The sequence below is a fragment of the Amphiura filiformis genome, chromosome 2, assembly GCF_039555335.1.
Source record: "Amphiura filiformis chromosome 2, Afil_fr2py, whole genome shotgun sequence".
NCBI classification, from domain to species: domain Eukaryota; kingdom Metazoa; phylum Echinodermata; class Ophiuroidea; order Amphilepidida; family Amphiuridae; genus Amphiura; species Amphiura filiformis.
Genome location: NC_092629.1, coordinates 692,501 through 719,139, shown reverse-complemented (window position 1 = coordinate 719,139; position 26,639 = coordinate 692,501). Strand labels below are relative to the sequence as shown.

At 40.4% G+C, this 26,639-nt stretch overlaps 1 protein-coding gene and 1 non-coding gene across 2 annotated transcripts in view; one reads left to right on the top strand and one right to left on the bottom strand.

Annotated features, from left to right (window-relative positions):
• The window catches only part of LOC140172208 (uncharacterized), a 54,588-nt gene that overhangs the window by 19,922 nt on the left and 8,027 nt on the right, over window positions 1-26,639 (top strand). The window contains 18 exon segments of the mRNA XM_072195525.1: window positions 1,528-1,787; window positions 4,931-5,170; window positions 5,703-5,901; window positions 5,904-8,913; window positions 9,911-10,039; window positions 13,480-13,764; window positions 15,957-16,049; window positions 16,438-16,626; window positions 17,278-17,406; window positions 18,545-18,654; window positions 19,173-19,266; window positions 19,308-19,421; window positions 20,385-20,498; window positions 20,699-20,812; window positions 22,879-22,992; window positions 24,115-24,228; window positions 24,425-24,538; window positions 25,520-25,641. Of these exon segments, the coding sequence (XP_072051626.1) occupies window positions 1,528-1,787; window positions 4,931-5,170; window positions 5,703-5,901; window positions 5,904-8,913; window positions 9,911-10,039; window positions 13,480-13,764; window positions 15,957-16,049; window positions 16,438-16,626; window positions 17,278-17,406; window positions 18,545-18,654; window positions 19,173-19,266; window positions 19,308-19,421; window positions 20,385-20,498; window positions 20,699-20,812; window positions 22,879-22,992; window positions 24,115-24,228; window positions 24,425-24,538; window positions 25,520-25,641 (5,544 nt within the window).
• Window positions 10,150-10,223, bottom strand: Trnat-agu (transfer RNA threonine (anticodon AGU)). The gene has a single exon. It is a non-coding gene; the product is annotated as a tRNA-Thr (tRNA).

Below are 26,639 nucleotides of genomic sequence, written 5' to 3'. Positions count from 1 at the left end.
CATCAGTTATTTTTCGGGCATTGTGAAATATCTAAACATTGTGCTTTGGACCTTGGAATATCTGGATATTCCTCGGTCCCCAAGCACAATGTTTACTGTTTAGATATTTCACAATACCCTCAAAACAACTGATGCGCAGTCATCAACCTCTAATCGTAAAAGCATATCCACCTAAATTGGTTTTCCATCATTCACATTGGTCAAACACAGAAATTGATAATGGTGTCTGGACTACTGCGCTGTATGATTGGGTTTCACATGGTTTATGAATGGTCTCTGTATTCCTATGTGACTTGGGGATGCTTTGAAATGACCTCCACTTTAGATGAATCTGGTATTCCTTATGTAAAAAGAGACACATGTAACAGCTGACAAGTGCATCCTTTTGATATGGATGAACACTGTCAGCTGCTTTATATCATTTGATAAATGACTTGTTTGAGGTGTATACACCTTTAACAAAATGGGCTATTCCAGTTGATATCCACACACCCACTGTCCAAGATATATCGACGTGACCTTAATCTCCCTCACACGCTGTGGAAATTTCAAATGGGGTTCAAATTCAAGTTTAGTCCAGGTTTATTTGTTCTGGATCTGGACGTTATCCTCTGAATAAACGGGTATCCGCATCACATCTCAATTCAAGGAAAATGCAATAAAAGAAGGGTTATCTAAATTATAGTGGCAAGTTTTCCGTACCACGGAAAAAAAGGACAAATCCACTGAATTTAAGAAAAATAAAACGGAAAACACAGAAATTCGCAGAAAACATGTTTTTCCTTGAGAAAAATAAAAATGAAGAAAAAATAATGAGAATGTGAGGTAAAAATAATGAAAATGAAGTCGGTCTTCAAAGATAATCAACCTTAACATACGCTTATATTTAATTTTGATTTGTGAAATGTGATTCTTAATCACAGAATGTGAACACGGAATTGAAATTACATCACGGAAATCACACAATTTAGTATTTAAAACCACACACGGAAAATCACAGAATTCTGTGTTTTAAATCACGAAAAACTTGCCACTCTAGTCTAATCTGCATGAGTGACTCTATTTGAAATCTACACACCTCTTTGTGGGAGATTTTACAGTCATGTCTTCCTTAGAGATGTATGAATTTCATCTGGAATAGAGGCCGTCAGCCTTTCGCCATCTTGTGGGTACAAATGATACACGTGTTCATGCGTTGGACACTACGTGCAGGGCGCAGCTTGCCATGTATCATCACGCAATTGCGATCGAACAACTATCGCAGCATGTACCCACAAGATTGCGACATATGACGTCACGCTGACGGCCTCTATAGCCAGATCAATCAATATCTAGGCCAGGGCTAGAAAAATGTGTGATTCACAGGAAATATGCCAAATAAATGGCTTCCTAGTTACAGGCATGGTATAATGAACTGGAATAGCCCAATCAACATGTTGGCCTATGAAGCATTTCAAATTCTGCCTAGGCCAGGCCTAGAAATATGTGTGTTTTCCCTATAAATACCTCAAACTTGGATTTATGCAGGAGACATCAATAAAAGACACAGAAAAATCAGCAAACAATAAAGATGATACCACAGAGCCATCTACAGCAATAGAACCACCTAGTGAGACGAATACAACCATGGAGCCATCTACAGCAAGAGAGCCACCTAGTGAGATGACTACAACCACTCCTGTCCCGCAAGAATCCCTCAATGAAGCTGACATCACAGGGAGCATCATATGCAGCCAGGTTAGCCAAGAGCCCAACTCAGCACTACGACAATTCAAGACTAAGAAAAGGTGAGTTCTCAGCCAGTTAGCCAAGAGCCCAACTCAGCACTACGACAATTCAAGACTAAGAAAAGGTGAGTTCTCAGCCAGTTAGCCAAGAGCCCAACTCAGCACTACACCAATTGAAGACAAAGAAAATGTGAGTTCTCAGCCAGTCAGCCAAGAGCCCAATTCAGCACTATGCCAATTGAAGACAAAGAAAATGTGAGTTCTCAGCCAGTCAGCCAAGAGCCCAACTCAGCACTACGCCATTTCAAGACTAAGAAAAGGTGAGTTCTCAGCCAGTTAGCCAAGAGCCCAACTCAGCACTCACGCCATTTCAAGACTAAGAAAAGGTGAGTTCTCAGCCAGTTAGCCAAGAGCCCAACTCAGCACTACGCCATTTCAAGACTAAGAAAAGGTGAGTTCTCAGCCAGTTAGCCAAGAGCCCAACTCAGCACTACGACAATTCAAGACTAAGAAAATGTTGAGTTCTCAGCCAGTCAGCTAAGAGCCTAACTCAGCACTACGCCAATTCAAGACTAAGAAAAGGTGAGTTCTCAGCCAGTCAGCCAAGAGCCCAACTCAGCACTACGCCATTTCAAGACTAAGAAAAGGTGAGTTCTCAGCCAGTTAGCCAAGAGCCCAACTCAGCACTACGCCAATTCAAGACTAAGAAAAGGTGAGTTCTCAGCCAGGTTAGTCATAGACCTGTTATCGACACGTGATTTCTAATTCAACACTGTCTCGGGGAAAAAAATATGACAATCGTCACGTGTCGAAACTTTTAATGAGATAAAACAAAATGCTGAAAAAGTCGATAGATAAGCTTAAAATCACACCGATATGAATTACGATCACCGACTTCCGGAGTAAACACACTTCCTGGTTTGTTCTACTTCCGGGTTTGGGTCAACTTCAGGGGGTAATTTAATTTTTGACTTTCTGATGAAAACATGATCATACGGTAAGCTTATTTGCACAAAATAGTATGGAAATTTCATTTTTTCCGTTTTTGATGAGTGTCGTAAAGTGTCGAAAAAGGACAATTTCTTTTGAAGTGTCGGATTCGGAGCCAAATCGACGATAATATGACACATACGACAATCGATAACAGGTCTAGTTAGTCAAGAGCCCAACTCAGCACTACACCAATTTATGAGTAAGAAAAGGTGAGTTCTCAGCCAGTCAGCCAAGAGCCCAACTCAGCACTACGACAATTCAAAAGGTGAGTTCTCAGCCAGTTAGCTAAGAGCCTAACTAAGCACTACGCCAATTCAAGACTAAGAAAAGGTGAGTTCTCAGCCAGTTAGCCAAGAGCCCAACTCAGCACTACGCCAATTCAAGACTAAGAAAAGGTGAGTTCTCAGCCAGTTAGCTAAGAGCCTAACTAAGCACTACGCCAATTCAAGACTAAGAAAAGGTGAGTTCTCAGCCAGTCAGCCAAGAGCCCAACTCAGCACTCACGACAATTCAAGACTAAGAAAAGGTGAGTTCTCAGCCAATTAGCCAAGAGCCCAACTCAGCACTACGCCAATTCAAGACTAAGAAAAGGTGAGTTCTCAGCCAGTCAGCCAAGAGCCCAACTCAGCACTACGCCAATTCAAGACTAAGAAAAGGTGAGTTCTCAGCCAGTTAGCCAAGAGCCCAACTCAGCACTACACCAATTCAAGACTAAGAAAAGGTGAGTTTTCAGCCAGTTAGCCAAGAGCCCAACTCAGCACTACGCCAATTCAAGACTAAGAAAAGGTGAGTTCCCTGCTCAGGGTTATAGCCACACCTGTCGGGGATAGCCGGCACCGACCGGCACTATTAAAAAAAAAAAAATTCCCCACAAATGATTTATTTTCATCATAAAAAAGAGTAAAAAACAAAACAAAATTTCGGGGATGTACCCCCTAGCCTATTCCCCGATCCCTCATGTTTATTAAAAAGATTGTGCCCCGAGCCAACGCTTTAATTTGATAGTAAAATTAGCCGGCACTCAACTTGTTCTAGCTATAACCTTGTGCCTGCTGACAGGGTTTGTCACTAGACTGAATTTAGTGCTGGTTAAATTTCCATGTTATTTGTCCACAATACTCTCATGGATTTTGAAGGGGAAAAAAGGACAATTTCTCTATTTTAGTACTGGTTGGCAAGTTCTCATATTCCCTTGAGTGCCGGTTGGTCAGCCTGAGTGCCGGTTGGTCAGCCTGAGTGCTGGTTGCTACTGACCGGCACCGACCAGTGTAGTGACAACACTGCCTGCTGAATGCTCTAAACTAGAAATTCAAATATTTTGGAAAAACATCAGTGTTGATTTACTTAGACATTTTGTGAAGCACAGAGTTTGACCATGGTTTGAATGCTTAACCACATGAGAACTACCTGCCGATTGGCCAAAAAGAAGTTTTCATTATTGATTGGACCAATCAGCATCATTGTTAGAATAATTTCACCACGCAAAAAAATTGGGGTGAATTATTTGCAAAGCTCCATTCTGATTGGTGATTAAAGTGAAAATATCATGTAATTGACCAATCAGAGGCAATGTTAGATCAGCAGGTAGTGCTCAGGGGGTTAAATATCATAATTATGTACACTTCATTTTCACCATCAAAATGCAGGTGCGACTGGTGCCGCGCACTGCTCCCTGTCCACGGGCCCCGGAGGTGCTGTCAAAATGGTGATTTATGGTCTAATTTAATTTACTTTTTCATTAAGTTTTTCAAGTACAATAGTACATTTTAATGCATTTTAACCGCAAAACAAATCCCAATATTTTGAAAAGACTTGTGAAACAAAGATGGCCGATCTTTGTTTACATTTTGATTACTAAAAAAATGTAGTAAGTGAATTTGTCACATGGACGGTTCCATTCAAAAAACACACTCCCTGGGAGGAAAAGTTTGGAATTCTAACCACAATTCATCAGTTTAAATCAGGGTTGTTTGGTTTAAATCATGCTGATTGGATACAATTAAAATACCTCTATGATGTCACTTCATCTATTGCTGAAAATTCATCTTCAAGGTGCAGAATTCAACAGGTTTTTCCCATGATTTTACCCATTTTTTTCACATGTAAAAACATGTTTTGATTTTTTTTGTAAATACCTTTTATTTCTAGCTAAGACCTGAGTATGACTTAGGTAATAGCCCATTTTCAAATTCCCTTTTGCTTTTATTCAGACTCACTTTTACCAGCTCTGAAGTTGAAAAAGAAATTATGTCCAAGAAAAATACTTCGCCACGGAAATCGCCACGTAGCAAGAAAAGCGCCACCAATGCGCCGTCAAGTGACGAGCCAGAAGGGGCGATTATGTCCAAACAGACAGACAAGCAGGATGGTGTGACAGACAAATGTGAGGCAGAGGCTGATGGTTTAGACAACACATTGACAGAAGATGGTTCAGACACACCAACCAAAAGGTCAGTTTTCTGGCCATATAACAGCATTTCTGATTGGTTGACAACTTGAAATGCTCATTTCAAATGCCAATTATGATTAGGCTTTTAATTTAACTATTTATGGTCAAACTTGCATTTGCAGATGATCTTATTAATACCCGCCTTGATTGGTTCAACATTGGACGCAATATTCATTTTGGCCAATCGGCAGGTAGCTCTCATGGCGTTGAAGATGCAGGCAGCTGGATCATGTTTGGCAGGAAATTTTTAAACTTTATTTTCACTGTAACCTTTAGAGTACTGTAACAAACTAAGACAAATTTATAAAAGTATATTCATTTTTTGAAAGGAAATGATGGAAGGAAGTCAACTGTATCTTCAAAATTTGGAAAAACCATTCAGATGTCCAAGAGCAGAATGTTTAGATTCACAATGTATTTATTGATTTTGTTGTTCTTATTCTTTCATTCTTTCTGTTTTTTCTCATAGTAAGACTTACTCTTAGGTTCATGATATTGTATTTGCTTTGTTTTTCTGTTTTGAATATACGCAGATCATCTGACGAAGATAAGAATAGCACCGTCAAGAAGCAGCCACGAAAGTCCTCAAGGTTATCCGTTAAAGCCGATGGCAAAGATACTGGCAAGAGTCCATCAAAAACTGATGGAAAAGAACTCAATAAAAGGCTAGGGAGAAAGTTAAGGACATCGTACAGCAAGGCGAATCAAAGAAACAACCCCGAAAATCATTGAGAAAATCTTCCAGTGCAGATGTCACAAATAGTTCGAAACCAACATCAGATTTAGAGGCGCATGTAGAGATGCTGAGGAAGGATAGCCATGGCAACGACCCTAAGTCGAACAAGTCAAGACTTGAACATTTAAGGAAATCAACCAACTTACAAGAATCTATGAATGACTCGGGCGAGGCAACAAGATTTATAACCTTACACAAATCACATCATCAGACTAATGGTGTCAGTGCAGAGGATGATGTGGATGAGGAGGAGGATTTTGAGATTGTGGAAGAACCAGTGAAAACACAAAAACGTGAGAGCAGGAAGACTGGAGGGAGAAAGGCTGCAAAAAGAAAAGCAGAGGTGCATGATCAGGAGAAAGACGCGAGAAAAATTGTGAGAAAGAGCAAGAGACAGGATGTCGCAAAGAATTCTGAAAAATTGGAGGATATTGAACCTGAAGGAGATGGAGGTGAGAGTGAGGAGGAGGAGGAGGCGGCAAATGTTAAGAGGAAAGGAAAGCGGGGAACAAAGAAGAACAGTAAGGCTGGTAAGGGTGCATCATCACAACCAGACATGACGATAGAAGAAAATGATGCAATAGTAACAGGGAATTCCAAGAGAAACAAACGAAATTCAAAAGTTCCTGCAAGATCTGAGAATGATGAGGAGGAGGGAGATGAAGGAGAAGCTGAAGTCCAGATGACAGAAGAGAAAGATACAAAAATAACTAGGAATTCCAAGAAAAACAAAAGAAATTCTAAAGTTCCCATAAAACCCGAGAATAATGAGCAGGAAGAGGAAGAAGCACAAAAGACATTAGAAGACAATGCAAAAGTAACAAGAAATTCCAAGCGAAATACAAGAAATCCAAAAGTTGCTGCAACATCGGAGAATAATGAGCAGACAGAGGACCAAGAAGATGAAGATGTTGAGGTAGATAGTGAAGATGCTGCAAAAATTCCAGTGAGACCAAGTAGAAGATCGATGAAACCAACATCAGGTGACAAGGAGGGAGAAGGGGAAACAGAGGTTGACCCCAAGAAAGTTGGAAAAAGGCAAATGACTAACTCAAGAGCAAACAGGAAAAGAACAACGGAAAATGATGTCAACGAATCAGAAGAAGAGATGTCCGACCAGAGACATAAAGACGGTAAAAGGAAATCAAGAAGCACAAGTACAAACAAAGGAACGGCAGAGACTGATGATGTCGAAGGGTCAAGTGAAGACAAAAATGATGAAGAGATGTCCGACCAGGGACAGAGAGACGGTAAAAGGAAGACGAGAAGCACAAGAACAAACAAAGGAACGGCAGAGACTGATGATGTCGAAGAATCAAGTGAAGACAAAGAGGATGAAGACATGTCTGACCAGAGGTACAAAGACGGTAAAAGGAAGAGGAGAAATACAAGAACAAACACGAAGGAATCGGCAGAGACTGATGATGTAGAAGAATCAAGTGAAGACAAAGAGATGTCAGATAAAGAGAGTAAAAGGCAAACTAGAAACAAAAGAGCAAACAGGAAAGGCACAGCAGAGACTGATGATGTCGTAGAGTTAAAAGAAGACGAAAATGATAAAGAGATGTCCGACCAGGGACCCAAAGATGATGGAAAGAAAAGTAAGAAAGGAAAGAAGAAGGGTAGAAGTAGAAATAAAAGGCAAGATTCAGGTGAATCAAAACAGGAGTCTGACGAGCAAGGAAAGGACACTGCAGAAGAGCAGAAATTAGAACGAAAAACAAGGACAAGAGGACGAGAAGTACCTGACCAAGAATCTGAAGACAATGTGAAAGTTGATGGGGAAAGTAAGGGAAGGAAACGTAGGGCTGCTAAATCAAGAGGAAAGAAAGTACAAGTTGAGGAGGAGAAGGAAGAAGATGTTGAAATGGATGACGGCATGAATGCAGACGACGTAGAAGAAACAGCTTTGGAATCTCAAGAGCAAAATACGGATGAGTTTGCTCCAGACGTACAAGATGAAGCAAGTAAGGGAAGGAAACGTAAGGCAACTAAATCAAGAGGGAGGAAAGTGCTAGTTGAAGAGAAGGAAGATGCAGATGAGTTTGCTCCAGACATACAAGATGAAGAAGAAAATGTGGATGCTCATGATGATGTGAATGCAGAAGACATTGAAGAGACACCTGTGGATTCCCATCAGAGTACGGATGGGTCTGTTCCCAGCGCAGAATCGGAACAGTTCAGCGATATCAAGCGACGGAATAGCGGATCCAGAAGTAGAAAAAGCTTTGAGTTGGTGCTGCTGGCTGAAGAAATTGAGTCTGAGAGGTTGGTAACACAAGATGGAGATGATCACAACCGGTCTGTGTATTCCTTTGAAAGTAGTGGGGATGCAGAACTTGATGTATCACATTCAGTTGTTATTCAGGAGTTGGACCCCAAGAGACTCAGCTGGCAGAAGGCTCCTTCGGAACTGTCACCCATTAATCCACAACAGTTTGAAAGCTCCAAAAGTAATAGGACTAGTAAGAAGAGCAAAGCAAACAAACAGGAAACGAAGGCAGACAAACAAAAGGCCAAATCATCACAAAGGAAGAGAAAAGCTGACATAAGTGAAGTGGTTGTCAGCGAAGCAGGAGATAGTGATACTTCGGAGGTTGTTGCTAAGAAGGTTCAAAGGTCAGAGGTCATAGCTAAGGAGAAAGGTCAAAGGGGAAGAGGAAGGAGGAAAAGCAGTGGGAGTACCACAGCAGAAGAGAGTGACATTGCAGAGGTCATCGCCAAGAACAAAGGTGAAAGGAGAAGTAAGAAAAACAGTGAAAGTACCTCAGCGGGCGAGAGTGACATGTCAGAGGTCGTTGCTAAGAAAGTTCAAAAGTCAGAAGTCATCTCCAAGAACAAAGGTCAAAGGGGAAGGAGGAAAAACAGTGGAAATACCACAGCGGAAGAGAGTGATAATGCAGAGGTCGTTACCAAGAAGGTTCAAAAGTCAGAGGTCATCGCCAAGAACAAAGGTCAAAGGGGAAGGAGGAAAAACAGTGGAAGTACCTCAGAGGATACAGAACAAGGTATGTCATGTGACCAAAATTACAAATTGTGCCATAATCTGACCCAACAAGGCCAAGGTAAAAAAAGTTTGTTTGTCGTAGGTGGCCTGAAAACCAAAATGCAAAATGCATTTTTTTTTATTTTTGGAGGTTTATGGTAACATGTCTCAAATCACAAATATTTTAATGTTAAAAAGCAATAATGTGCGATTTCAATAAAGAATAGATTCTTTGTTTTTTCAAAATGTAAATTTCACTGATCACATTACATGTATGTCCCCTGTAATTTCAAGCCAACAAATGAGGTAAACCAAAGAAAATTGCTGTTTCATTCCAGCGCCTATAATTATGGTCAATTAGCTTGCCAATTGTTATTGAGCTTCACGCAGCTGGGATGTATGAATAAGACATAGACAAATAGCGATGTACACACAGTTTATATGTCAGTGATCCACATGCACAAGACATCGCTCGATCGTTGAACTCAGAATAAATTCCAGTACACTATTGGGCAATACAATCATGCATAAAGTAGAAATTCAAGAAAAATTAAGGTTGTTGTGGTTTAGCAAATCACACATGGCTTTAAATCGATGCGGAATCGGTTATGAAAATGATATATATTGTCATAGGATATTAAGTGATATTGTTTGCAAACAAACAAGCCTTGAAATAAGCGGGCGCGGGGAGCAAATTTGCTCTCGTAAAGCCACCAATTGCTCCTGGTCCTTGTACAATTCACATGAAGCAATTTTCTAGAACAAATTGCTCCTGGTTACAGTTTTGCACTTGATGCAGTAGTGCTGGTATTATATGCAGAAAAGGATTACTATTTGTAAATTGCTCCTGTTTCTTCAGAAATTGCTCCTGGTTGTTGTAAAAATCCCAGTGAACCAGAGGCAATGCTCAAAAACAAATTTCTCCTGGTTCCAGTCTGCTTATTTCAAGGCTTGCAAACAAAATGTATGAAAAAATCTTTTTGCCTGAAGATATCATTTTATCTGTTCTATGTTTACAGTACAACCTGACGAAAGTGGTACAACTGATGGATTACGTCGTACAAAGCGCCCTCGTGTTCCGACCCTGGAGTACTGGCGCAACGAGAAACCGCATGAACGAAGGAAATCAGGCGATACTGAAGAACAAGGTATATGGTTGAAAATTATTATACTTAGTTCTCTGGGTTAATAGGATGAACAAATTTTTAATCTTTCCCCAGAGTAGGCCAGTGCACAATAAACGTTGAAAAAAAACCAGTGCATCCGGCCGGATTCGAACCGGCGACCTTCGTATTACTAGCACGACGCTCTAACCAACTGAGCTATAGAGGCACGTTGGAGAAGAGCGGAAGAGATAAATCTGTAGGTATTAGGTTCGAATGGTGTTCGTCATATTCCTAGCGGAAGGCATCAGAACTGCATATTTATAACAAACATGGTAAAACATTTCAAACGCTACCCTTATTAAAGGGACCATTGAAAGAAAATATGATTTGGTATCAAAATAAAGCCCATAAAATATAGAATAAATATCTAAAACAATTGAAGAACTATCTATATTAGAAACAAAAATACAATGAAAACAACGTACTCGATTTACCCCCTTCCAACGCTACATCGCGCGTCATTTATCAAAAATAGAAAATTGGGCGCTTTCCGGATGACGTCATTGTGGTTACGCGTTTTGTGTTGTGCTGACATTTTTGCCGGGATAATTTGACAACAGCGATCGTGATCTAAATATCAGATGCAATCATGATAATACAACCACTTATATAATTATTTAAAGGTCAAGTAAAAACAAAATACCAGCTGATTGTCCACATGTTATCAAAAAGAGGAAGTGGAGGGCCTTTTTATTTATTATTTATTATTTTTTTTTACAATGCAAATGGATCATTTAGGCCTATGTATTATTCCCGGACATTATAAGTTGTGTAACTTGTAGAGAAGGATGATAGGATCGAGGCTCTTGTTATTTGATGGTTCTCTGAGAGGATGATTAAAACAAAGCCTCTAAATTGAAATGCTTATTGGACAGAAGCAAATCTAATCAATTGACAATATTATTAACTTTTAAAACATTAAAAAAAAGAAGTTTTCCCTTATAATAAAGAAAATAGCATTAAACATTTCAGACTCCCTCAGTGGCAATGCCATGCGAAAGGAAGCGGGCTTGGACGATCAATTGTTTTATTTTTCATCATCAAGCATGCTGCATGCACCTTCCTATTTTACTTGTTCATAAATTCAACCCCCGGTAAACATGACCAAGATAATTATGATTTCGATGACTTTATGTATAGGCCCTACATGGCATGTATAAAACCATAAAACTAATTATGAGTAGGCCTAGGCCTATGATATAGTGACGACGACGAAGGGAATATCGCCAAGATTTGCCGCAACACATAAATTGCAAATGATGTGCCAGCGCGAGCACCTCCCGTGCCTAGCTGGGCCCCATGGGTATTATTATTATAGGCCTATGTATTTTTTCCGTAGGGCCTACCTTAAAATATTCAACAGATGATTATTTCCACCAAAACTGGACAATTGGCAAAAAAGCCTTTTCATCCATAAGTTAACTTTCAAAAGTGCTTATTTTCATACCCCAAACATGCCAAAGTAGGCTTAGGCCCTTTTATTTCGCAAATTTATTCCCCTATACCATGTGTTATACGGGACACTTGCCAAATATTAGAGCCGTTGGCACTGGGGCAGTAGCTGAACGTCAGATGAAGAACATGACATGCAAGCTGTTCTTGAAATAAATTACGAGGAGCGCCTACAAACACACATAGGCTTTCAAATGGGAAATACAGGTCTACGCTTATTTTAATCCATGGATGGTTAGGCCCGGGGTAGGCCTAGACTATGCGAAATTGATGTCAGTCATTTTTTAAAACGAAATATCCAGCTGGGCGCGCCGTATTTTACAACATGTACCCAATCAACATAAACTTTGTAACTGTAGGCCTACCTTTGATAAAACGCTTGGACACTTTGCACTTTCAAGTTTCAGTGGGAGTTGAGATTGGATTAGGCCTACATTCCGAAAACGCAAACTAAAGGCTGACAGTAAATATTGTTCATATGATTGGAGTGGCCTTTATATGTTCCTCTCGTCACTTTTCTTTATCTTCAAATTTGTTTCTCATTTTTCATAGGCTTTTAAAAATAAATAAAATTAAATTTCGGTTTTTATATAAGCGTCTTTTCCCAGATCTCGGAGGGTTCAAAGCGCTGTAATTTCGCTGCCATGGTACTTATCACAATCAGATCGCATCATCTAGGCTGAATGCTGCCGAACCTGGCGCAAACCTAGCCGGCCGCACTTGGATTGTAACATCCACCAATTATCTTTTCAGTTCCCCAAATTTGAAGGAAGTTTTTGATAACCAAACAACTAATCACCGATTTTTGAGAAGCAGGAGGAAACTGGAGATCCCGGAGAAAACCTGCGATACGAGATCCTGGGATCGGGATTTAAACCAAGTTAACATGAGTCTTTGGGCCGCGCGCCGGGGCTTGAAGTTGAACTCGGGACCTCAGTCATATCAGTGGTGCAAGGCGAGGAAACAACCGCGCCAACTCGCTCTCCCGAGCCTGGTTTTGTATTGAACCTTGTCCCATAAGTGTGTCTCTACACGGAGCGACCGTTTAAACAAACAAACACACTCTAATCACTCATACGCAATTTAGCTTCCAAACTTGAGTCAGGATCGGCTTATGCGTTTTAGGCCCGGCGGTTGTAAACCTAAGCCGCACGCACGGGAGGTAGGCTAATTAGGCCTGAAGAAATTAAGTCGCATGTCATGGGCTAACCTGAAACATCATTACCTTCTCTTTCCTATCCTCACCAGATATTTCAGAGGAAATATAAGTAAAGAGTTGCTATATCAGAATGCCTCAAAACAAATGATACTCTCTTGCAAAAGCCGAGCAGCTAGCACTGACAGCTTTGACGTTGTCAATATGTAGGCCTAACTTACTTATGTTTCCCCGTTGGCCAATTTCGTAGCTAGAATTTATATATAGGCCTATCATAGTAGGCATACCAGTCTAGTGTCCGTCTCATGGTCGGCATCTTGCAACAGTCATTGTAGCTTTGTAATTTATATTAAAATATCCTTTTTAATATACTTGCATGTTGTTAGGCCTAAAAGGCACAGAAAAGTTCATTGCTGTAACGCGTTCATGCGTTGGTTTAGGACCAAGTCTGGCCTATGCAGTGTTGCCATGCAGCGGAAAGATAACCACTTTGACGTCACAGGGGTTGCCGCGTGTCTCTGCACATATGAATTGGGCGGAACGACGCGACATTGGGCGCTTTGTCTTTATTTGCTGATTAGGGGGGTAAAAGGAAGGAAAATTGCGTTTATCATTTTAGAAATGGATTCTATATGTTAATAGCTTTATTTTGATACCAAATCATATTTTCTTTCAATGGTCCCTTTAAGACAACCATTCTGGTGCCGGTTACATTAATGTACGACGAAAATTTCCACTTTTACAGTACATCTCTGCCCTTTACTGGTCATATACAGAAAATGTTATTTTCAAAATTATTTCCCTTTTTCTACAGCTGAATCTGAATTACAAGAAGCCAATTCCTTATCACATGATATGTTGGAAAGTGAGGACAGTCAAAAGACATCAAGTGAAGAGGCCAGTGATAGAGAAAGTGAAAACAGATTAAGTGAAGAGGAGAAGGAGGAAAGAAGGGCATCTTGTGTGATGAAAATGGGAAAACAAGGGACTACGGAAGTCTCAGTACATGTACATGAGCAAGAAGGCAGCACAATAGATATGCAACCAGAGAAGACCGACAGTCACAAAAAAAGTCATACACCTCTTGTTTCATCTACAGGTAAGATAGTGATTCTCCTCATGCGGGTTTCGACTGCAGACGACAATTTTCAAAAAAGAATGATTAAAATTCAAAAATGTCAGAATTGTAAATTTTCATGGCCATATTTGAAATCAGCATGAAAAATGAATGAAACTGAGTACAAACAAGCCTAGTATTGGTTCAGTGGTTCTTGAGATTGCCGTATTTTGAGAAAATATCTCAAAACTTGAACTTTTCATGTTAAAGCCTATGGCTAGCACGCAGAGCATTAATTATTCCAGTGACGGACGGACTTGTCAAATAGGGTCGGTCGGTCGGGATCTTGTTGTTAGTTTTTGTTTGATTGTTTGTTTGTTTTTCCTGAAAGGAGCTTATTAAATCTGAACATTTTGTGCACACATTTCAAAAATGTTCTGAATTTTTTCAAAAAATTTCAGTCAGAATCAGCCAGAGTCCAATTTGCAATTTGGCTAAAAAAATAGTTGTTTTAGTTTTTACAGCTAAAGCACGTAACAATGTTACATGCCTGACCAACCCAAATTTTGCATTTTATTCTACATTGTAGATCAAGTTATTTGTTGCCAAGAGCATAGATTATCAGAGATAAGGATTAGAAACAGTGGTATCTATGATGCTATGTGTGTCTCTCCTGAATACAAAGACAAGATGGTCTTTAAACCTGTCACCAAATCAATTTATCGTACAAAAACACTGTTCACTCAATAATTGCATTGAGTAACCATCCATTGGGCCATTCCATTTAAAATACACACTACCCCTGTGGAAGATTTTGGAAATATCTTACACTACAGGGTAAGTATGTATTTCAAATGTAATTACCGTAACCACGCAGGTATAAGCCCACCTTCAGCTGTAAGCCCACCCCCTATTTTTCAAAACATTCTGCAAACAAGGGTGCACTCGGGTATAAGCCCAGTTGTAATTTTGGCCAAGTCCTTTAATGTTTTTCTCCCACATTTATGAACAAATATTTAAAAAATATCAGTTGATAATTAACAATACATACTAGGGGGATGGGCTTATACCCAAGTGGTTACGGTAGTACATTAACCAACTCTATTTGAAAATCGCCCTCTTTGTGTGGAAGATATAGGTTGAATCTTTCTCAGAGGGTGTATGAAATTCAAATAGAACTGCCTAATGTGCTCATTCTATTTGAAATTCATAATCCCCCTGTGGAAGATGTTTGCAACATCTTCCACAGGGATAGTGTGGATTTTAAATGGAATAGCCCATTGGTTGTGCTGCAGTGTACATGCAAGCATGACTTTGAGACCTGGGCTTAGAAAATGCAGGTATAACTCATGGGCTATTCCAGTTGAAATTCATACATACCCCTGTGAAAGACATGATCTTAATTTTCCACACAGGGAGTGTGAATTTCAAATGGGGTTACCTGAATGGGTGACTCTGTTTGAAATTATACACCCTATGCGTGGGAGATTGAGGCCATGTCTTCCATAGGGAGTGTATGGATTTCAACTGGAATAGCACATTGTTTGTGTAACAGATATAGGGTTCCGAAGATGAAAGCCTTTGATTTAAAGTGAACACAGACTGATTAGTTATGCATCAAGTGAGCCATTTATGAAACTTTTGGCAAAAGTTTTAAGAAAAATTATCGATTGGTCAAGTGATTTTCATGACTTGTTCCAGTTCACTTTTGTATTGTTAGCCCTGCCCTAAGGACAGTCAATATATCGATAATGATCAATAAATTAACTATCCAATAATATCAATATCGCCGATATCAATTTCTGAAGAAAATCGATATATCCAAGTTGCGGTAACCAGAAAAAGTATTGAAAAATCTGGAAAAAAGGACTGAAATTGAGCATTTGTCAAAGGTCATGTCACATGTGATGATATTGTGGTTATCATGTATGGATGAATGTAGAAGGTATGAGTAAAATTGGGAGAAAAATCAATTTTTATCAATATTGAATGGCCAATATATTGATTTTTTATTAAATCCTGATTTTGACGGTCCCCTCATACAGATTTTGTACTTCTGTGGGCCTTGGAATTGGACATTTTGGGCTATCAAACTTTACCTAATTCGGTTGCCTATATTTGTTGTTTTGTGCCCCCGTATGTCTGTGTTTTACTTGTTCCCCACATCAATTTGGTATACGAGACTTCTCTTCAGCAATTTTAATTACCCAAATGATTTCATTTTTTTGTTACAGATCCAACAACAACTCCAAAATCCATATTGAAAAGAACCAACAGCAGAATGAGCAGAAACAACAGGCGTCTCACCCTGAAATTTTTGAACAGCCAAAAATAAAGCATATCTAGGTAAGTTTCGCTGCTTATTGCGTTTCTCCTATTGTTTGTACAATGCGCGCAGGCACACTATTATTTTGGTCACATTGATAAAGTACTAACGTATGAAATATCTGAAATTCATTTTGTAATAAACATTGTTGAACAAATACGTTCACACATTTTTATTAGGTAAGATAACATTCTCCAGCCACGACCGATATGTGCCTTGTAAGGGATGGTGCAATAGAATTGTACATACCCCCTCCCCATCCGATGAATTACATGGGATGCAACTATTGTTTGCCATGCTCGGGGAGAGGGGGGCAAGCAATTTGTGGCACAAATCTTTTGGTTTATGGATTTCAAATAGTGACTGCATAATATGTTCTATCTCTACAGTGCAACCAGACGAAAGTGACCCTGTTAATGGATTACGGCGTACAAAGCGTACTCGTGTTCATACCCTGGAGTACTGGCGCAACGAGAGACCGCTTTATGAACGAAGGAAATCTGGCGGTTTCGCTTTAGTAGGTGTTATGTCACCGCCAAACAAAGAGAAAACGCCAAAGAAAAAGAAACCAAGAAAAAGTAAGTGTTTTTGTTTTATGCATGTAGCTTTATTTGCAAAAAACTTGACAAATGGGTCATGAACACTAAACATTAAGGCAGGTTCGAGGGGAGCATGACCTTTGCACTCATTTTTAGACAAATAAAGCTGACACACAAAAGGAATGGTATGGTAATTTAGTGGTGGTGAACAACTGCTTTGAAAGCTTTATTATCTTGGATGGTTGATATTGATTGTGACAGAGTGTTCCAATGACACAACGCGTCGTGGTAGCACCACCACCACCTAGGTTCGAACCTGTAACCTTCCAATTATTAGTCTGAGCCTGTAACACTAATCCACCGTGCCCTCCCAAGAGAATAGGAAGGGGAACAAACCATGAACAAGTAATTAAAAACTGCCAAGAGTTCATATGCAAATTAATATAACTCATCAAAAATAAAGAACTTAAGAAAAAAGTATTTGCTGTTTTAGATCATAACTTCAAAAATATACATTGGATTTTTTGAAGTAGGGTGTCAATTTAAAGCTAGCATTATTATGTAGCTTTGGTGGCCTTAATGCAAAAAGTTTGAAAATGGCGTATATCGCTTTTCCATTTGAACTCTTTATAGTAGCAAACACTTATACTGTCAATAATATTACTGGTATTGATTTGGTTGACTTTTCAGAGGCAATGGCTACAAGTTTGACCCCAAGGAATGTATCTATGCATGTCAGCCCACCGCCAAAAGCAAAAACAGTCCCAAGCAAAGCAGTGACTGTATTAAACCCGGAGACAGAGGAGGAGGTTGAAATTGGTAAGAAATAGTTAATGGGGGGTATGCATAAAGTGAAGAAAGTTTATAGTTGGACAACACAGAATATATCCATGCATGTCACCCTACCCCCTAAAGCAAAGCCAGTCCCAAGCACAGCAGTGACTGTTTTAAACCCAGGGACAGAGGAGGAGGTTGAAATTGGTAAGAAATAATTAAATCGGGGGGTGGGTATGATGCCTAAAGTGAAGAGAGTTTATAGTTTTACCACACAGAATGTATCTATGCATATCAGTCAACCCCCTAAAGCAAAGACAGTCCGTATCACAGCAATGACTGTTTTAAACCCAGGGACAGAGGAGGAACTTGAAATTGTGTTTTGTGGGCATGTGTAGGCGCACCCAATCATGGACAGTAAAGAAACCATGTACTTTCCACGGTTCATACTACTTGAAAATGATTGGACCATGTACAGAACTATGCATTCCATTATCAACCCACCCATTCACTATGCTCTTCTACACAAAATTTGTTGAGTGTCCCAAAGTGCAATACAACATTTTATGGTGATACAACTTTTTGTAATGCAGCTCCATTCTTGTGAAATAACCTGCCTGTCCAAATCAGATCTGCAGATTCCATCAAACATTTTAAGAATATCCTAAAAACTAGTCTTTTTACCATGCATTTAGTGATATATTTTGAAATCTTACTTTACGTTTTAAACCTATTCTCATCTAAGCTGGTTCCGAGTATTGTTTGTATATTTGATAGTAAACATTTGGTGTTTTTAAAATATTGTATAAAGTGCATTGAGATTTTGTATGTAATGGCTATATAAGAAATAAAAATATTATTATTATTATTTGACTGCAGATAGATATGCCATTAACATATTAACTGTGGACTGAATGGGCTATTCCATTTGAACTCCAGACTCTCCTTATGAAAGATTTTGAAAATATCTTCCTGGGGGGGATAAGTATGGAGAAAGATTCACCCGGAATCTTCCACAGAGGAAGGGAGAGTTTCAATTAGAGTTGGTTAATGTGATGAATCAAGATATTTCCAAAATCTTCCACAGGGGAGTATGGAGTTTGAATGGATTAGCCCATTAATGTAGATAAAGGGTTTTTTTTCCAATCCGAGGCTTAATTTTTTTTCTCATTCATTTCAACAGATGCTATTGTTACAAGTGAGATGCATCATTATGTAGGACCTAGTGGGAAAGTAGCAGAACCAGATGACCCTATAACAGTCTGTAAATGTCTGCATCAACCTGCTTTCTCATCAGGTGAGTTTGTCTGTCTGTCTGTCTGTGTGTACTAGATGCTATTGTTACAAGTGAGATGCATAATTATGTAGGACCTAGTGGGAAAGTAGCAGAACCAGATGACCCTATAACAGTCTGTAAATGTCTGCATCAACCTGCTTTCTCATCAGGTGAGTTTGTCTGTCTGTCTGTCTGTGTGTACTAGATGCTATTGTTACAAGTGAGATGCATCATTATGTAGGACCTAGTGGGAAAGTAGCAGAACCAGATGACCCTATAACAGTCTGTAAATGTCTGCATCAACCTGCTTTCTCATCGGGTGAGTTTGTCTGTCTGTCTGTCTGTCTGTCTGTGTGTGTACTAGATGCTATTGTTACAAGTGAGATGCATCATTATGTAGGACGTAGTGGGAAAGTAGCAGAACCAGATGACCCTATAACAGTCTGTAAATGTCTGCATCAACCTGCTTTCTCATCGGGTGAGTTTGTCTGTCTGTCTGTCTGTCTGTGTACTAGATGCTATTGTTACAAGTGAGATGCATCATTATGTAGGACCTAGTGGGAAAGTAGCAGAACCAGATGACCCTATTACAGTCTGTAAATGTCTGCATCAACATGCTTTCTCATCGGGTGAGTTTGTTTGTCTGTCTGTCTGTCTGTGTGTGTACTAGATGCTATTGTTACAAGTGAGATGCATCATTATGTAGGACCTAGTGGGAAAGTAGCAGAACCAGATGACCCTATTACAGTCTGTAAATGTCTGCATCAACGTGCTTTCTCATCGGGTGAGTTTGTTTGTCTGTCTGTCTGTCTGTGTGTGTACTAGATGCTATTGTTACAAGTGAGATGCATCATTATGTAGGACCTAGTGGGAAAGTAGCAGAACCAGATGACCCTATTACAGTCTGTAAATGTCTGCATCAACCTGCTTTCTCATCAGGTGAGTTTGTCTGTCTGTCTGTGTGTGTACTAGATGCTATTGTTACAAGTGAGATGCATCATTATGTAGGACCTAGTGGGAAAGTAGCAGAACCAGATGACCCTATAACAGTCTGTAAATGTCTCCATCAACCTGCTTTCTCATCAGGTGAGTTTGTCTGTCTGTCTGTCTGTCTGTCTGTGTGTGTACTAGATGCTATTGTTACAAGTGAGATGCATCATTATGTAGGACCTAGTGGGAAAGTAGCAGAACCAGATGACCCTATAACAGTCTGTAAATGTCTGCATCAACCTGCTTTCTCATCAGGTGAGTCTGTCTGTCTGTCTGTTTGTGTGTGTACTAGATGCTATTGTTACAAGTGAGATGCATCATTATGTAGGACCTAGTGGGAAAGTAGCAGAACCAGATGACCCAATAACAGTCTGTAAATGTCTCCATCAACCTGCTTTCTCATCAGGTGAGTTTGTCTGTCTGTCTGTCTGTGTGTGTGTACTAGATGCTATTGTTACAAGTGAGATGCATCATTATGTAGGACCTAGTGGGAAAGTAGCAGAACCAGATGACCCTATAACAGTCTGTAAATGTCTCCATCAACCTGCTTTCTCATCGGGTGAGTTTGTCTGTCTGTCTGTCTGTCTGTCTGTGTGTGTACTAGATGCTATTGTTACAAGTGAGATGCATCATTATGTAGGACCTAGTGGGAAAGTAGCAGAACCTGATGACCCTATAACAGTCTGTAAATGTCTGCATCAACCTGCTTTCTCATCAGGTGAGTTTGTCTGTCTGTCTGTCTGTCTGTGTGTACTAGATGCTATTGTTACAAGTGAGATGCATCATTATGTAGGACCTAGTGGGAAAGTAGCAGAACCAGATGACCCTATAACAGTCTGTAAATGTCTCCATCAACCTGCTTTCTCATCGGGTGAGTTTGTTTGTCTGTCTGTCTGTCTGTGTGTGTACTAGATGCTATTGTTACAAGTGAGATGCATCATTATGTAGGACCTAGTGGGAAAGTAGCAGAACCTGATGACCCTATAACAGTCTGTAAATGTCTCCATCAACCTGCTTTCTCATCAGGTGAGTTTGTCTGTCTGTCTGTCTGTCTGTCTGTGTGTGTACTAGATGCTATTGTTACAAGTGAGATGCATCATTATGTAGGACCTAGTGGGAAAGTAGCAGCACCTGATGACCCTATAACAGTCTGTAAATGTCTGCATCAACCTGCTTTCTCATCAGGTGAGTTTGTCTGTCTGTCTGTCTGTCTGTGTGTACTAGATGCTATTGTTACAAGTGAGATGCATCATTATGTAGGACCTAGTGGGAAAGTAGCAGAACCAGATGACCCTATAACAGTCTGTAAATGTCTCCATCAACCTGCTTTCTCATCAGGTGAGTTTGTCTGTCTGTCTGTGTGTGTACTAGATGCTATTGTTACAAGTGAGATGCATCATTATGTAGGACCTAGTGGGAAAGTAGCAGAACCAGATGACCCAATAACAGTCTGTAAATGTCTCCATCAACCTGCTTTCTCATCAGGTGAGTTTGTCTGTCTGTCTGTCTGTGTGTGTACTAGATGCTATTGTTACAAGTGAGATGCATCATTATGTAGGACCTAGTGGGAAAGTAGCAGAACCAGATGACCCAATAACAGTCTGTAAATGTCTCCATCAACCTGCTTTCTCATCGGGTGAGTTTGTCTGTCTGTCTGTCTGTGTGTGTACTAGATGCTATTGTTACAAGTGAGATGCATCATTATGTAGGACCTAGTGGGAAAGTAGCAGAACCAGATGACCCTATAACAGTCTGTAAATGTCTCCATCAACCTGCTTTCTCATCGGGTGAGTTTGTCTGTCTGTCTGTCTGTGTGTGTACTAGATGCTATTGTTACAAGTGAGATGCATCATTATGTAGGACCTAGTGGGAAAGTAGCAGAACCAGATGACCCTATAACAGTCTGTAAATGTCTCCATCAACCTGCTTTCTCATCAGGTGAGTTTGTCTGTCTGTCTGTGTGTCTGTCTGTGTGTGTACTAGATGCTATTGTTACAAGTGAGATGCATCATTATGTAGGACCTAGTGGGAAAGTAGCAGAACCAGATGACCCTATAACAGTCTGTAAATGTCTGCATCAACCTGCTTTCTCATCGGGTGAGTTTGTCTGTCTGTTTGTCTGTCTGTCTGTGTGTACTAGATGCTATTGTTACAAGTGAGATGCATCATTATGTAGGACCTAGTGGGAAAGTAGCAGAACCAGATGACCCTATAACAGTCTGTAAATGTCTCCATCAACCTGCTTTCTCATCAGGTGAGTTTGTCTGTCTGTCTGTCTGTCTGTCTGTCTGTGTGTACTAGATGCTATTGTTACAAGTGAGATGCATCATTATGTAGGACCTAGTGGTAAAGTAGCAGAACCAGATGACCCTATAACAGTCTGTAAATGTCTGCATCAACCTGCTTTCTCATCAGGTGAGTTTGTCTGTCTGTCTGTCTGTCTGTGTATTAGATGCTATTGTTACAAGTGAGATGCATCATTATGTAGGACCTAGTGGTAAAGTAGCAGAACCAGATGACCCTATAACAGTCTGTAAATGTCTCCATCAACCTGCTTTCTCATCAGGTGAGTTTGTCTGTCTGTGTGTCTGTGTGTGTACTAGATGCTATTGTTACAAGTGAGATGCATCATTATGTAGGACCTAGTGGGAAAGTAGCAGAACCAGATGACCCTATAACAGTCTGTAAATGTCTGCATCAACCTGCTTTCTCATCAGGTGAGTTTGTCTGTCTGTCTGTCTGTCTGTCTGTCTGTCTGTCTGTCTGTGTGTGTACTAGATGCTATTGTTACAAGTGAGATGCATCATTATGTAGGACCTAGTGGGAAAGTAGCAGAACCAGATGACCTTATAACAGTCTGTAAATGTCTTCATCAACCTGCTTTCTCATCAGGTGAGTTTGTCTGTCTGTCTGTCTGTCTGTCTGTGTGTGTACTAGATGCTATTGTTACAAGTGAGATGCATCATTATGTAGGACCTAGTGGGAAAGTAGCAGAACCAGATGACCCAATAACAGTCTGTAAATGTCTGCATCAACCTGCTTTCTCATCAGGTGAGTTTGTCTGTCTGTCTGTGTGTCTGTCTGTGTGTGTACTAGATGCTATTGTTACAAGTGAGATGCATCATTATGTAGGACCTAGTGGGAAAGTAGCAGAACCAGATGACCCTATTACAGTCTGTAAATGTCTGCATCAACATGCTTTCTCATCGGGTGAGTTTGTTTGTCTGTCTGTCTGTCTGTGTGTGTACTAGATGCTATTGTTACAAGTGAGATGCATCATTATGTAGGACCTAGTGGGAAAGTAGCAGAACCAGATGACCCTATTACAGTCTGTAAATGTCTGCATCAACGTGCTTTCTCATCGGGTGAGTTTGTTTGTCTGTCTGTCTGTCTGTGTGTGTACTAGATGCTATTGTTACAAGTGAGATGCATCATTATGTAGGACCTAGTGGGAAAGTAGCAGAACCAGATGACCCTATTACAGTCTGTAAATGTCTGCATCAACCTGCTTTCTCATCAGGTGAGTTTGTCTGTCTGTCTGTGTGTGTACTAGATGCTATTGTTACAAGTGAGATGCATCATTATGTAGGACCTAGTGGGAAAGTAGCAGAACCAGATGACCCTATAACAGTCTGTAAATGTCTCCATCAACCTGCTTTCTCATCAGGTGAGTTTGTCTGTCTGTCTGTCTGTCTGTCTGTGTGTGTACTAGATGCTATTGTTACAAGTGAGATGCATCATTATGTAGGACCTAGTGGGAAAGTAGCAGAACCAGATGACCCTATAACAGTCTGTAAATGTCTGCATCAACCTGCTTTCTCATCAGGTGAGTCTGTCTGTCTGTCTGTTTGTGTGTGTACTAGATGCTATTGTTACAAGTGAGATGCATCATTATGTAGGACCTAGTGGGAAAGTAGCAGAACCAGATGACCCTATAACAGTCTGTAAATGTCTGCATCAACCTGCTTTCTCATCAGGTGAGTTTGTCTGTCTGTCTGTCTGTCTGTGTGTGTACTAGATGCTATTGTTACAAGTGAGATGCATCATTATGTAGGACCTAGTGGGAAAGTAGCAGAACCAGATGACCCAATAACAGTCTGTAAATGTCTGCATCAACCTGCTTTCTCATCGGGTGAGTTTGTCTGTCTGTCTGTCTGTCTGTGTACTAGATGCTATTGTTACAAGTGAGATGCATCATTATGTAGGACCTAGTGGGAAAGTAGCAGAACCAGATGACCCTATAACAGTCTGTAAATGTCTCCATCAACCTGCTTTCTCATCAGGTGAGTTTGTCTGTCTGTCTGTGTGTCTGTCTGTGTGTGTACTAGATGCTATTGTTACAAGTGAGATGCATCATTATGTAGGACCTAGTGGGAAAGTAGCAGAACCAGATGACCCTATAACAGTCTGTAAATGTCTCCATCAACCTGCTTTCTCATCGGGTGAGTTTGTCTGTCTGTCTGTCTGTCTGTCTGTGTGTGTACTAGATGCTATTGTTACAAGTGAGATGCATCATTATGTAGGACCTAGTGGGAAAGTAGCAGAACCAGATGACCCTATAACAGTCTGTAAATGTCTGCATCAACCTGCTATCTCATCAGGTGAGTTTGTCTGTCTGTCTGTCTGTCTGTGTACTAGATGCTATTGTTACAAGTGAGATGCATCATTATGTAGGACCTAGTGGGAAAGTAGCAGAACCAGATGACCCTATAACAGTCTGTAAATGTCTCCATCAACCTGCTTTCTCATCAGGTGAGTTTGTCTGTCTGTCTGTCTGTCTGTCTGTCTGTGTACTAGATGCTATTGTTACAAGTGAGATGCATCATTATGTAGGACCTAGTGGGAAAGTAGCAGAACCAGATGACCCTATAACAGTCTGTAAATGTCTCCATCAACCTGCTTTCTCATCGGGTGAGTTTGTTTGTCTGTCTGTCTGTCTGTGTGTGTACTAGATGCTATTGTTACAAGTGAGATGCATCATTATGTAGGACCTAGTGGGAAAGTAGCAGAACCAGATGACCCTATAACAGTCTGTAAATGTCTGCATCAACCTGCTTTCTCATCAGGTGAGTTTGTCTGTCTGTCTGTCTGTCTGTGTGTACTAGATGCTATTGTTACAAGTGAGATGCATCATTAGGTTGGACCTAGTGGGAAAGTTGCAGAACCAGATGACCCTATAACAGTCTGTAAATGTCTGCATCAACCTGCTTTCTCATCAGGTGAGTTTGTCTGTCTGTCTGTGTGTGTACTAGATGCTATTGTTACAAGTGAGATGCATCATTATGTAGGACCTAGTGGGAAAGTAGCAGAACCAGATGACCCTATAACAGTCTGTAAATGTCTGCATCAACCTGCTTTCTCATCAGGTGAGTTTGTCTGTCTGTCTGTCTGTCTGTCTGTCTGTGTGTGTACTAGATGCTATTGTTACAAGTGAGATGCATCATTATGTAGGACCTAGTGGGAAAGTTGCAGAACCAGATGACCCTATAACAGTCTGTAAATGTCTCCATCAACCTGCTTTCTCATCGGGTGAGTTTGTCTGTCTGTCTGTCTGTGTGTGTGTCTGTCTGTGTGTGCTAGATGCTATTGTTACAAGTGAGATGCATCATTAGGTTGGACCTAGTGGGAAAGTAGCAGAACCAGATGACCCTATAACAGTCTGTAAATGTCTCCATCAACCTGCTTTCTCATCGGGTGAGTTTGTCTGTCTGTCTGTCTGTCTGTCTGTGTGTGTACTAGATGCTATTGTTACAAGTGAGATGCATCATTATGTAGGACCTAGTGGGAAAGTAGCAGAACCTGATGACCCTATAACAGTCTGTAAATGTCTGCATCAACCTGCTTTCTCATCAGGTGAGTTTGTCTGTCTGTCTGTCTGTCTGTGTGTACTAGATGCTATTGTTACAAGTGAGATGCATCATTATGTAGGACCTAGTGGGAAAGTAGCAGAACCAGATGACCCTATAACAGTCTGTAAATGTCTCCATCAACCTGCTTTCTCATCGGGTGAGTTTGTTTGTCTGTCTGTCTGTCTGTGTGTGTACTAGATGCTATTGTTACAAGTGAGATGCATCATTATGTAGGACCTAGTGGGAAAGTAGCAGAACCTGATGACCCTATAACAGTCTGTAAATGTCTCCATCAACCTGCTTTCTCATCAGGTGAGTTTGTCTGTCTGTCTGTCTGTCTGTCTGTGTGTGTACTAGATGCTATTGTTACAAGTGAGATGCATCATTATGTAGGACCTAGTGGGAAAGTAGCAGAACCTGATGACCCTATAACAGTCTGTAAATGTCTGCATCAACCTGCTTTCTCATCAGGTGAGTTTGTCTGTCTGTCTGTCTGTCTGTGTGTACTAGATGCTATTGTTACAAGTGAGATGCATCATTATGTAGGACCTAGTGGGAAAGTAGCAGAACCAGATGACCCTATAACAGTCTGTAAATGTCTCCATCAACCTGCTTTCTCATCAGGTGAGTTTGTCTGTCTGTCTGTGTGTGTACTAGATGCTATTGTTACAAGTGAGATGCATCATTATGTAGGACCTAGTGGGAAAGTAGCAGAACCAGATGACCCAATAACAGTCTGTAAATGTCTCCATCAACCTGCTTTCTCATCAGGTGAGTTTGTCTGTCTGTCTGTCTGTCTGTGTGTGTACTAGATGCTATTGTTACAAGTGAGATGCATCATTATGTAGGACCTAGTGGGAAAGTAGCAGAACCAGATGACCCAATAACAGTCTGTAAATGTCTCCATCAACCTGCTTTCTCATCGGGTGAGTTTGTCTGTCTGTCTGTCTGTGTGTGTACTAGATGCTATTGTTACAAGTGAGATGCATCATTATGTAGGACCTAGTGGGAAAGTAGCAGAACCAGATGACCCTATAACAGTCTGTAAATGTCTCCATCAACCTGCTTTCTCATCGGGTGAGTTTGTCTGTCTGTCTGTCTGTGTGTGTACTAGATGCTATTGTTACAAGTGAGATGCATCATTATGTAGGACCTAGTGGGAA